General features: G+C 40.8%; 2 protein-coding genes across 2 annotated transcripts; one reads left to right on the top strand and one right to left on the bottom strand.

The window, feature by feature from the left end:
* The first annotated feature begins 248 nt into the window (after positions 1-248).
* Positions 249-7819, top strand: mettl17 (methyltransferase like 17). Its single transcript, XM_039816002.1, has 14 exons — positions 249-471; positions 1167-1307; positions 1400-1549; positions 1655-1742; positions 2136-2217; positions 2419-2492; positions 2884-2978; positions 3091-3161; positions 4021-4128; positions 5110-5178; positions 5308-5358; positions 5469-5561; positions 6954-7150; positions 7535-7819. Exons 1-14 carry the CDS (start codon positions 402-404, stop codon positions 7626-7628), a joined length of 1383 nt encoding a protein of 460 aa, XP_039671936.1. The 5' UTR covers positions 249-401; the 3' UTR covers positions 7629-7819.
* sdr39u1 (short chain dehydrogenase/reductase family 39U, member 1) lies at positions 7817-11997 on the bottom strand. Its single transcript, XM_039816010.1, has 6 exons — positions 11855-11997; positions 11178-11284; positions 10818-10900; positions 10002-10123; positions 9283-9435; positions 7817-8766 (listed from the first exon to the last, which is right to left on the bottom strand). Exons 1-6 carry the CDS (start codon positions 11868-11870, stop codon positions 8333-8335), a joined length of 915 nt encoding a protein of 304 aa, XP_039671944.1. The 5' UTR covers positions 11871-11997; the 3' UTR covers positions 7817-8332.
* Positions 11998-12078: the final 81 nt, after the last annotated feature.

The following is a 12078-nucleotide window of genomic DNA, read 5'->3' as shown; positions in this document are numbered from 1 at the left end:
CATGGCAACACTTTAAGCACAAACCTAAAATAAAGTTGAGCGTGACACTCAAAGTAAGTTCAGCGTTCTTCACAAATATAGACCAACTTTAGCCTTGGGTTTTAATATGCTGTGCTTATAACACAACAATATTTGCGGGAGATGTTGTACCGTACCCGGGAAAAAATGGCAGAGTGAGCACTCCTGTCTGTGCTCTTACGCAAGGAACAGAACTTCGGGACTAAAGGTTCCGCCTTACTGATAGTCGGACTTATTTTGTTGAAGGATTGGTATAAAAAAAATCCTAACGTGCTTCCCATAGACAGTATATAAGAAGGTGCTTCCATGCTTTTTAAAGAGAGGATGGAAGTTAATATTCAAGCCATTTAAACATTAGAAGTCACCGTTCAGGCACCGAAGATATGGCTTCACGGAGCTATGGCGCTTGTGTTCTCTGTCAGAGGGTCAGAGTCGTGAAGACGATGTACAGGGGTGGGGTGATTATAGACAGCAAATGGAACGTGAACGATAAGTAAACTAGTTTAGCTTTCTTCAAAGCGTAGTAAACTTTAATATCATAACATAACATTTTTTTTTCATGACACTGTTTTGTGTACATTGTGACCTTCTGAATTTCCTGTAAATCCGATTAAAAAAATGTGTTTAGATAAAATAGCCATGAATCTATTATTACAAGTTCAGTGTGAGTGTGAGTTAATAAATGAAGAAATGCAATCCAAAATAAAATATGCTCAGTTGGACTGCAAATTTTAAATTGAATACCAAAATATTGGCCCCCATAATCTATTCAATTATATTTCTTGTTTGTCTATTATTTTGTCTATTAAAGATCAGAAGGAGATTGGTTGCTGCTAACTCACTAGAGCTTAAAGGGGGTGGTACAGATAGATAGATATGTATTTGTTTTCACAGTCTGTTTCATGCACACAGCAATATACACAGACAAATACATCAACAGATAACATAAAGACAGGTGACACATAGAAACATCCACATTCACGACAACGAAACCGGATCGATACAAAGTCAGCGAGATAGTTTGTTCAGCAGTGCTATGGCAGAAGCGACAAAACTTCTGCCAAAACGAGTCCTTCTACACCTCAGAGTCCTGTATCGACGGCTGCACGCGTAAAGAAAACATTTGTTTTAATTTTTTCATTCTCAGGGAATGAGTGCAGCTTCTCAGCTGCAGTCCCAGGTAGATTTCCTAAAAGGAGAACCACACAGGAAGCACCCAGGTGTGACCAACCTGAAAACTCTGCGCCTACCTGACGAACTCCAGACGGCCGCACGCTCGATTATTCACAGTAGGTGTCAGTTATGAATGTGGCCGGTCAGTTTGCGTGCCAAATGTTTTCCGTAGCTTCACTGTGCGGCTCTTCAATCTCTGCACCTGTAGGAGCTCAGGTGCCCCGTCTGCCGGATCGCTCTTGTAGCCTCACAAACTTCCTGTGGAGCAGAAAACAAGCCGTCGAGACTTTGACTCTGAGGCAGAAAGCTGTGAGCCTGGAGAAGGAACTTTGGGAGAAAGCGATGGAGAGGAGAGGAGGTGGGTAACACATGAATAAAAGAAATAATAATGGCTGTATAATAACTGCAAAGCGATTACATAATGCAGCAACTTAGAAAAGTAAATGCACTTTTTATATTGCAGATATAGATGAACAATTGCTGGAAGACCGCATCAGGAAAAAAGTGTTTTCAGAGCTCAGAAGAACCACATATCACTGGACTCCCATGAAGTAACACTTGCTTTTATCTACTCATTTTTTGTTATAGAAATATATAATGCATAATGTTTTTTTTTAAATGATGAATGTTCAGAAACTCAATTACTTAACTATTTTCTAATGGAGAAAGAGCATTCTTTGCCCAACTTAAGACACTATAGAAGTCTGATTTGTGCCAATGCTGACCAGTATTTAACATTTTCAGTTTGATACTGACACTTAGCTTTATATAAAGTTTGTACACTTAATGTCATAACATCTTTATGTTAATATATCGGGCTCTGAACAAAGCCAGAAGTGGAGCCCTTTCTTTAGTTGTATTGTGGAGCGTGCGACTGGTGATATCTCCGGTGTGATTTGGAGGTGTGGAGGATTTTTCTGTACAGCCCCCGCTCTGTGTTCCAGGTATGATGAAGAGTTAGGCGTGGTGTACATGGCGGCTCGGCTGGCTGGGGGCTTCGCAGCAGTGAGGAGAGCTATGAATGAGGTAATGAACGAGCAGTGGAGATCATAAGCAAACTGACATGACAATACCAGGGCTGGGTCAGTGCATCCAATATCACCGAAAAACATATTTTTATACTTATAGTGTTAAAGCATGGAAAGAGTAGGAGCCCTGGATGTGTTAGCGGGTCAGACTTCTGCTTTTTTCTGTCCTAAATGACTGTTTTTTTTTTTTTAATTTCAGATAAAGAAGAGGGATCCCTCTTTTGCCCCACAGTCTCTCCTGGATTTTGGATCAGGGCTCGGAACAGTTGTCTGGTTAGTGTAAAACGCTGCTGCAAAATAAAAGAAGAAGAAGAAGACATACTTTATTGGTCCCCAGGGGATTATTATTTTTCCGGTCCGAAATACACATACATGCACAAACAGGACCTATACATGCACTAATGGCGAGATGTCGAGTGAAGGGGCTGTCCATTAAAGGCGCCCCGAGCAGTTGAGGGTTTCGGTGCCTTGCTCAAGGGCACCTCAGCAGAACTGGCATCTCTCCACCTACCGGCCCACAGTCCGTACATGGTCCATACAGGCACTTAAACCCGATTCCTCAAGTTCCCAAGCCAAGTCCCTACGGACTGAGCTACCGCCGCCCCAGGCAGTATTCATGTACATTACAAGACTGTGAAGCGAAATCTCCCTCTTTCCCCCGCAGGGCGTCCCACTCGTGCTGGGGCGACTCTTTGAAGGAGATGGTGTGTGTGGACAGCTCCGGGCCCATGAACATTCTGGCAGAACGACTTCTCAAAGGTGCTGCACACACAAACGTGACTCGTATCCGTTTTGGATTTGTAACCTTTTTGTTTGGGCTTTTGTCAAATACTTGATCAGAAAAACGAAGTTGTGTTGTTTTGTTGAGCAGGTGATGACGAAAGAGCTGAACCTCACATCAAACAAGTCTATTTCAGGCAGTTCCTCCCCGTCTCTCCTAAGGTAACCCCCCCACACCCTCACTTTTTATTAACCCTTGTGTTGACTTCGGGTCAAATTGACCCGTTTTCAATTTTTGTTTTATATCAGAAAATGTGGGACGTAGAAATAAGCGCTGAAAATGTGTAGAAGAAAAATTTAACAATTTAAAACGAAAAACAAAAACAAACTGTGGAAAAAGGTGTCAAAAACGTCTTTTTTCAAGGTTGACGGGAAGACAACACAAGGGTTAAAGCAACAGAAAGACACATTCTGTGTTCAGCATTAAACATGTATTCAATTTTAAATTCCAAACAAATCAGATTCTTGCTGTATGTGCGGCAAAAAAAGAGAGATTTCTTAGAGTCAGGTGTGAAGATATTTTATTTTCTCAATGATCCCATTATGGTGCATGAATAGTTAGTACAATCAGTATTACCCAGATGCACTTCTGTCAATGACTGTGTGTGTGTGTGTGTGTGTGTGTGTGTGTGTGTGTGTGTGTGTGTGTGTGTGTGTGTGTGTGTGTGTGTGTGTGTGTGTGTGTGTGTGTGTGTGTGTGTGTGTGTGTGTGTGTGTGTGTGTGTGTGTGTGTGTGTGTGTGTGTGTGTGTGTGTGTGTGTGTGTGTGTGTGTGTGTGTGTGAATAGTATAGAAGAGGTAGTTATTCCAGGACTACAAATGCTACTCACACAGATGTGGTGAAAAGGGATCTCTGGGAAACGCAGTGTAGAGGCTAAAATAAGGAGCATCGTTAGGATTCCCTCTTTTACATTTGGGTCTGTGCTTGGAACATTTTTATATGCATGGAGTCTCTCTGTTTCTCGTCTGTTTTCTGTCTCGAGGATGAGTAACCCTGACACTTTGTGTGTTTCTCCTTCCAGGTGCAGTTTGACTTGGTGGTAGCAGCCTTCACCCTGTCGGAGCTTCTGAACGTGAAAGAGCGAGAAGAGGCGGTTTTAACCCTGTGGAGAAAGACAAACTCGTACCTGGTTAGTTAAAATAAGGACGAAACACCTTTCTTAGATTATGTTAGGGAACCAATCACATTGCCTGACCCCCAGTAGAATGAGCAGAGACATGATTTATATTTTATTTATTTATTTTTCATTTGTGGATATGTATGGAAGTTCCGGGATGTATGAGGCAGTAGTGTTAACCATACTGCAGTGATGGTTCTGTAGTCACTCCCTTCCCTTCCCCTTTGTGTGTGATTTCTGTATATTTGTCTTTTTTATTATAATTATACTTTATTTCTTCTTTTTTATTGTATCAGTGTTTGTTAGTGGTGTCAAAATGGTCAATGTAAGAATGTCTCCTTGAAATGAACAACCTGTAATAATAATGATAATAAAGAAAATAAAAAATAAAAGAAAATGGGGACAAAAATGTATACTTAACTTAACCTATAGATGATTTGCAGTTTGCTGCCATTTTCTATGGTCCTTTTCTAGGGCTGGGCGATATAGAGAAAATGAAATATCACGATATTTTTTACCAAATACCTTAATGGCGATATTATAGGGATGACTATTAGTGCTTTCACAAAATATTTTCACAATTAGATCTTAGATAAATAATCATCATTAATGTGGATACAATGACTAAGTGGGTAAAGGCAAACAATAGAACAGTCTGGTAAGTTCAGAAAATGACACTTTACACATCACTTTACTGTAACGCTGCCTTTAAAACCAGGAAAAGACAACACTTATGTCATATTACGATATCCAAAATCTAAGACAATATTAAGTCTCATATCAGGAAATCGATTTAATATCGATATATTGCCCAGCCCTAGTCCTTTGGACTGTGTGAGGGCCTGTTGTCCTTGCACATTTAGTGAATATATATGCTAGATTTGAGATATTTTTCTTTAAATTGCAACTTGTCTTCAAAACTGTTCTGGTAGATAGAAGCCCTCTACTTTTTAATGACATTTGATTGTGTTTTTAAATCCGTTTTTTGCATAGGTGCTGGTGGAAAATGGGACTAAAGATGGCCATCGGATGCTTATGGATGCCAGAGACACTTTATTAAAGGTATTCAAATACAGCAGATAAGATGGCACTTTAAATTCGCCATAGGAAAATGTGTTCGGTGCCGTAGTGTAAATTATCCCGACACATTCTATGAGAGCAGACTGATGACTTGCCGTTCTCTATTTCCAGAAACAAGAGAAGACGGTCTATGACACCAGACCAGCGACAGTGTTCGCTCCGGTACGTTTTTAATCTGAGCTGCTATACAATATCATGGCGTACTTTCAACCGGTGGTGTCACAGTCTTCTTGCAGCTTCTTTCTATTGTTTATATTTTTATTTTTTTTCAGTGTCCTCATGAACTGCCGTGTCCTAAACTGGCCCATGAACCCACCACACCCTGCAACTTCCAGCAGATGTACCAACCTCTGCCTCTGCCCGGGGTAAGAAGCCGTTGCCTCGGTTTTGTCCCATTGTCCGACTTTGAGCATCTCTGGTGTAACGCATCTGTAGGTGGGACTAGTTTCTTTGTTTGCTCAGCCACTGTATCAGTATCATCACTGCTCCTGCTGAATGTGTAAAACACACCAATAACAGGGTAAATCATAATTGTGTTACACCAGTTACTGACTGAGGGATGCAAAAGTGTAAACAAATGAGATGGGGAAAAAAGAAAAAACAGGCAGTCAAATCATCCCAGATCACTCTCGGGTTGAAACTTGTAGTTCTGAAAAGTTAAGTTGCACATCTTTAAGGCAATGTTTTATATGTTGTATCAATTAATTATTAATATTGATGTATGTCTTAGTTTGAGGTTGTTATTGTATTTCAGAAAGTTTTCTTTAAAAAAACAATTGTGTAATGTAGCACTTAAAGGTCCACTGTGTAGGAATTTCTTCCATCTAGCTGTGAAATTGTATTTTGCATTCAAACGAATAGTGCTCTCTCGTTGCAACTACGGTAGCCGTTACGTACCAAGAAGCTATGACAACATGTCTTCCAATTTTCGCTTTTTTGGCGACAAGAATTCCTTCTCCTGTGGCTCGGCATAAGTATGATCCTCCATTAAAAACTAAAGTGCAGTGCAGGCTTTCAAATTTGCCGGGGGCGGTGACAAGCGCCTCTTACTGACCTCCTTTTCCTCCGGTTTCAGTCACGCGACGCTGGCTCTGAACGAAAATGCTAGTGCTTTATGTCCCTCTCAGCGATTTATAGTTTTTCAAAATGGCGGAACGACATGGAAGCCTCCTTGGACTTGCCCGTCCGATGTAAATACAGATAAGAAATTCTTCGCTTACAAGGATAAGTCAGATCATTGGCAGAGGTAATTTTACACCAATGAGGACATATTTATGAATGAAGACATTGATTTTAGCTAATACAATACTTAACCCTTGTGTTGTCTTCCCGTCAACCTTGAAAAAAAACACTTTTTTGATTGCTTTTTCCAACGTTTTAAATTGTTACATTTTTCTTCTACACATTTTCAGCTTTAATTTCTACGTCCCATATTTTCTGATATAAAACCAAAATTGAAAATGGGTCAATGTGACCCGTCAGCACAAGGGTTAAAACACAACACAGTGTACCTTTTTTTTAAATGCACTAAATAGGTTAAGATTTTTGACAGATGTTATTGTATGCGATTTAAACAATTAAAATATAGCTTTTTACAAAAACGAAACCACTCTATTGTATATTTATTATTGCTCTTCAACAAAACAAAAGTATTGCTTAACCGATTACTCGATGGAACAATCGGTAGAATCCTGGATTACTACAATAATCGATAGCTGCAGTCCGAATAAATAGATTCCGCTTATTTTATTTTCCAGCACAGTGACCGGCAGACGGAGAAGTTCAGCTACCTGATTGTGACTCGGACAGAACCGGCGCAGGCAGAAGCGGAAGGTGTGGACTGGGCCAGGCTGATCGCACCGGTGCAGTGCAGGACAAGACACGTCCACTGTCGAATGTGCTGCCCTGATGGACAACTACAACACCTGGTGGTGACGGCACGGAAACACAGCAGGTAAAGGTCCTGCAGCACACATACCGTCAACCTCATCGGCATCGGCAGCATGTCTTTACAAATGTGTAATTGGGAGACAAAGCTTGGGTTAGATTTTTCTTCACAGAAATGTGGTTGAAGAGCTGTAAGAGACTGTATGAGAAGTATTAGTGGCAGCAGTATTTGGTATACACGTATGGAATATTTTTTTATTAGAGGTATCTGATTAAGACTACAAATAAACCATTCAATGCCAGCTTTTGGTATTTGGCTGGTTTTTAATACATGGTGCCATAGACTCATTTCGGCGTTGATACTACTACTGAATTAAACTCATTGTCCAATGAGTCTCTGACCATGGTATCTCTCAATTTGACTGAAAATTGTTTGATTTCCTTCAATCAGAGATGAGTACCGCTGTGCCCGGAGCAGCGACTGGGGAGATCAACTGCCAATGATTCGAAGAGTGGAAGACGGCGTCCAGACTGATTCAGAGTGATAATTCAGAGAGGAAGAGACCCATTCTTTAGACTTTTGAAACAATGGAAACACCCTAAAACTGAGATCAGACTGCCGACCAAGGACTAATAATTTTTTAATTCACCAGAACATCTGCATTTCCTTATCGGAAATGTTAAAATACTGACTCATGTGACAATCTGATTACTTCAATAAAAAGTCATAACAGAAGTGCTTTACCCAGCTTTATTGTGCACCATCTTTAACAAACCATAGTCCATTTTTTGCAATTTGGACAGTAATGGGATATTTATAATAAGATGCTTCCTACTGTATGTTTCAGTACTTTACGTTTCAGACATCTGGATAAATATCTTCCCTTTACTGAAAGAATTCCAAAGTCTAACAGTTGGACATTTTTGTCGTGCTACGTAGCCCTTCAATGCATGAACAATCAGATCCCAGTGCACCCTAAATGTACACAGGGATGCCCTCACAACTGTGTTTGTCTATTGAGTCTCATTTTCTCTGATCTATTTAAATGCTTAGTATGAACAAAGTCTCAAAGAAACGGATTCATAAACTGGTCTGATGTGGTATGAAAAACACTTTCCAAGCAGTCTTTAGACCCATGTGTGATCCTCAGTTCTGAGCTGTCATATTTGTTTAAAATCTTATAATCCAGCAAATATGAACACCCAATCCCAGAAAATCTTAAATCAGCACGCATTCTTTCAACATCGGTTAACTCTCAACGATCTCTTTCAGGGCTGAGGTCAAGTCTGGATACTTGTACTCAAATCCGGCCTCTAGAGTCTTCTTTGGTATGACTTTCTGGCCCTGCATGAGGACCACGGCCCTCTCCGAGCCCATGAGGGTGTTCATGACGAAGCCAGGCACAGGGAAAATGGTAGGCCTCTTCAGGATCCGGCCCAGTTCTTTAGTGAACTCGTGGTTGGTGTTGAGCGCAGGCGCGACCCCGTTGAACACCTGTGGTGATGGGGAGGGAGTGTCCGACTCAGCGGGGCGCTCCAGGGCGTGGGCGATGATTCCTGCCAGGTCAGAGACGTGGATCCAGGGAAACGGCTGTCTTCCTGACCCCAGCGTGCCCCCAAGGCCGAGCCAGAAGGGGAGCAGCATTTGCTTCATGGCACCGCCATCGCGGCCCAATACTGCCCCTGGTGGGTGGAGGGAGGGAGGAATGGATTATGATGGAATTAGGCAAGATTTATATCAAGTTAAACTCTTTTCACAAGCCTAAATCTGAAAGCAGAACCACAACTAAGAAGAGTTACACCCTCCCTAACCACCCGAGACCCTGCCGGTACATGTTTACTAAAATAAATGTCTGATTCTAAAGAACGACATAAAAGCGATCCATCCACAGAAATATGAACTCACTATTTTCTCATTGTTATTGTCTTTGGTCCAAAACATGAAAAAATGTGCCCATTTCCTGATACTGCAATACATGGTTACTGGACATTTAGTCTATATCCACTACGTTCCACTACCGCCCGTGAGCCAGAGCAAGTTTTTTCTCCTATCCTGGAATGCTGTGTGGACTAGCCAGACCCTCCTCCACAGCGCTGTGGAGGAAGGTCTGGCAAAGCGAGACTACTGGACATTAAACTGCCAGGATTTTATAATGTAACTTCTAGTATCTAAGTGAAATACCTTTTTATTTTACATACCAGACCTGATGACAACTTGTTTGGTGGTTTTTGTCACATTCTCAGGAAGGAGTGCAGAGGCCTCCCACTCGTTCACAAGTTTAGAGAGGAAGTCAAATGGTGTCCACTCACTATCTTCTGTATACTCAGCTGTCAGACAGGGCTTGTAACAAGCTGTGGGTCAAAAAGCAAAGGAAGTAATTACAGCAAAAGATTTCACTGCCTACTTTCATTTTCTATATTACATTTACATTTTATATATAATTTTAGTCACTATAATTGTCTATACTGTAATTTTATTGTTGGTTTTCCGAAGAGTTGTCCGAATCAAGGGTCTAAGGACAGAAGGGGTCGTATGCTGTTCAGATTGTAAAGCCCCTAGAGTCGGGCTGAACAATTAAATCGGAATTTTGTCAAAATCGTAATCTGGCCGACTTGCAGTTTTCAAATCGCGGGAGGCGCAATATTCGTTAAAGGCTAAATGGGTTGCAAAATAAAGCGAAGAATGCAGAGAAGACCTGGCCCACACATAATATTTTACAGACTTACATCTTTGTTTGGTACAGAGCCCTGCAAAAATCATACAATGATGACTTTAATGTTTTTCTATGAAAATTAGAATAATGATGTTAACAAATATTACTTTATCTGTGACTTTGTCTAGCCTTACTTGCCACAAGTAGCTAATTTGACTATAAACTGTATAGTATGAAGTTGTATTATTAGGCAGAGAGACTTACCTACACCTGTTACCAGGACCCAGGAGTGAGGAGGACTGGGAGAAGCAGCAATGGCTTGAGCCAGAGATTTTGTAGTGTCGAGACGACTGGAGAACAAATCCTTTTTATAGCTTTCATTCCACCTGAGACCGCAAATAAAAACAGATCAGGTGGAGATCCAGTACCCACAGCAATACTCATTCGCAGAATTAAGTGTCCCATTAGTGGGGGGAAAAAAATCTGTAAATTTTTAATGGATCTAGACAAATTCAATTTTATCAAAGAATTCAAAGCTTTAACTGAGCAGGACTAATACCCTTCATGGCCAAAAGTATGTGGACACCACAGCCATATATGATTGTCAAACATCTCATTCCAAAGCTATGGACATCAGTCTGATTCTATAACAGCCTCCACTCTTCTGGGAAGCCTTTCCACCAGATGTTGGAAGTTGGAACCCTCGCTGCAGGTATTTGTTCCCATTCAACCACAAGAGTGTTAGAAGTCAGCCACTGATGCTGGGTGATAAAGCCTGGCTCACAGTGCATCTCAAATGTGTTGGATGGGGTTGAAGTCAGTGCTCTCTGCAGGCCAGTCAAGTTCTTCCACAAAAAACTGGGGAAACATTTTCTTTATGAAACTGGCTCTGAGCACGGGGGCATTGCCTTTCCCAAACAGCTGCCACTAAGTCAAAGCAATGAAAAACCTCAGCCCCACACCACAGTTTTGAACAGGGGTCTCCACAAACTTTTGAATATTTAGCTAATATTAGCTACTGGATGAAAGAGCGTGGCTGTATATAGCTGTAGTTGCAGGCTTTGTTCATTTATTAATCACCATCGCAGCGGGTTCATTAGATTCTCTCCAGCCAAATTGACGGCGCCCTCGCATGGTGGGAGGCCATGAGACTCCAACTCACCCTGCAGAAGCGCAGAGGAAAGATATTTATGAATGACACTAGATTTAGAGACAAGTTCAGTGATCTGCAATACAGCAAAAGGGGAAATTCAAAAGATTAGACAGACATTAAGAGCATAAAAATCGCTTTGATGAATCAGGAGTTTCCCAAGATGAGAAATTACCTTAGTCTCTACTGTTTGACTACAACTCTGAATTGACCTGAGACCATACCAAAGACTGTGAAATTATTGTGATTATTATTATTATATTATTCTTTTTAAATAACATGGATCGTACCCATGTTATCTTCCCCGGACCAGACTGGCGAGATATCACTGTGACCTCATGACCTCTGTCTCTGAGCAGGCGAGTCAGCTCACGGCCCACAAAGCCAGATCCCCCTCCTACAAGTTAGACATTAGAGAAATGCTCATACAAACAGAGGAACCAAAGATGCACACAGAATCCATCAGTTCCCAGTTAAAATAAATGTGGATGAGAGAAAAGACCATTTAGGTTATATTTGCACTAGTTTTACTAATATCTAATATGGATTGTGCTGCATTATTGTGTATTCAATACACAATTCATTGGATGCAATCAGGGTGTGGTTGTCACCATAGACTGTTTATAATTTCTTTAATATACAGTCTATGGTTGTCACACACTAAAAGCACAAGGTAGTCAGAATGTAGCGCACTGCGCACGCGTACTATACATGCTTACAAAACAGGACTTTAGCAAACATAGCTTTAACTTAGATAACGATTTAAAAAAACAGTTTACTAGGTTTAATCACATAGCTGGCACGCTTTTTAACTGTAATGTGTCTATTGAACAGTATGCAAACGCAGGTTAAATTACTTGGTACATTATCTATATTTTGCCTGCAATGCTAACATTAGCTAACAGCTAGCTCGCGTTATGTCACATTGACCTTTCTGAAGCCTATAACTTTTAAACAACGTACATACCTATTAAAACTCTCATGGTCGTTAAATGAAGAAAAACAGGAATTTAACAGCTGAACGTCGCTGTAGGTTTCACCGTTTTCTTTTGACTGACTGTACAGTTGTTTCTCGCCTTTTTGGACCACTAGACGTTCCGTAACCAGGCAAATACGTCATTTTGTAGTTTATAATAGCACTGTTTTTAAAGAAGAGGTTAGTTACTGGCTTATTTATACATGCATCTATTA

This window comes from Perca fluviatilis, chromosome 11 (genome assembly GCF_010015445.1).
Source record: "Perca fluviatilis chromosome 11, GENO_Pfluv_1.0, whole genome shotgun sequence".
In the NCBI taxonomy this organism is placed as follows: domain Eukaryota; kingdom Metazoa; phylum Chordata; class Actinopteri; order Perciformes; family Percidae; genus Perca; species Perca fluviatilis.
Note: the sequence above shows the minus strand (reverse complement) of the source record. Positions and strands in the feature narration are given on the sequence as shown.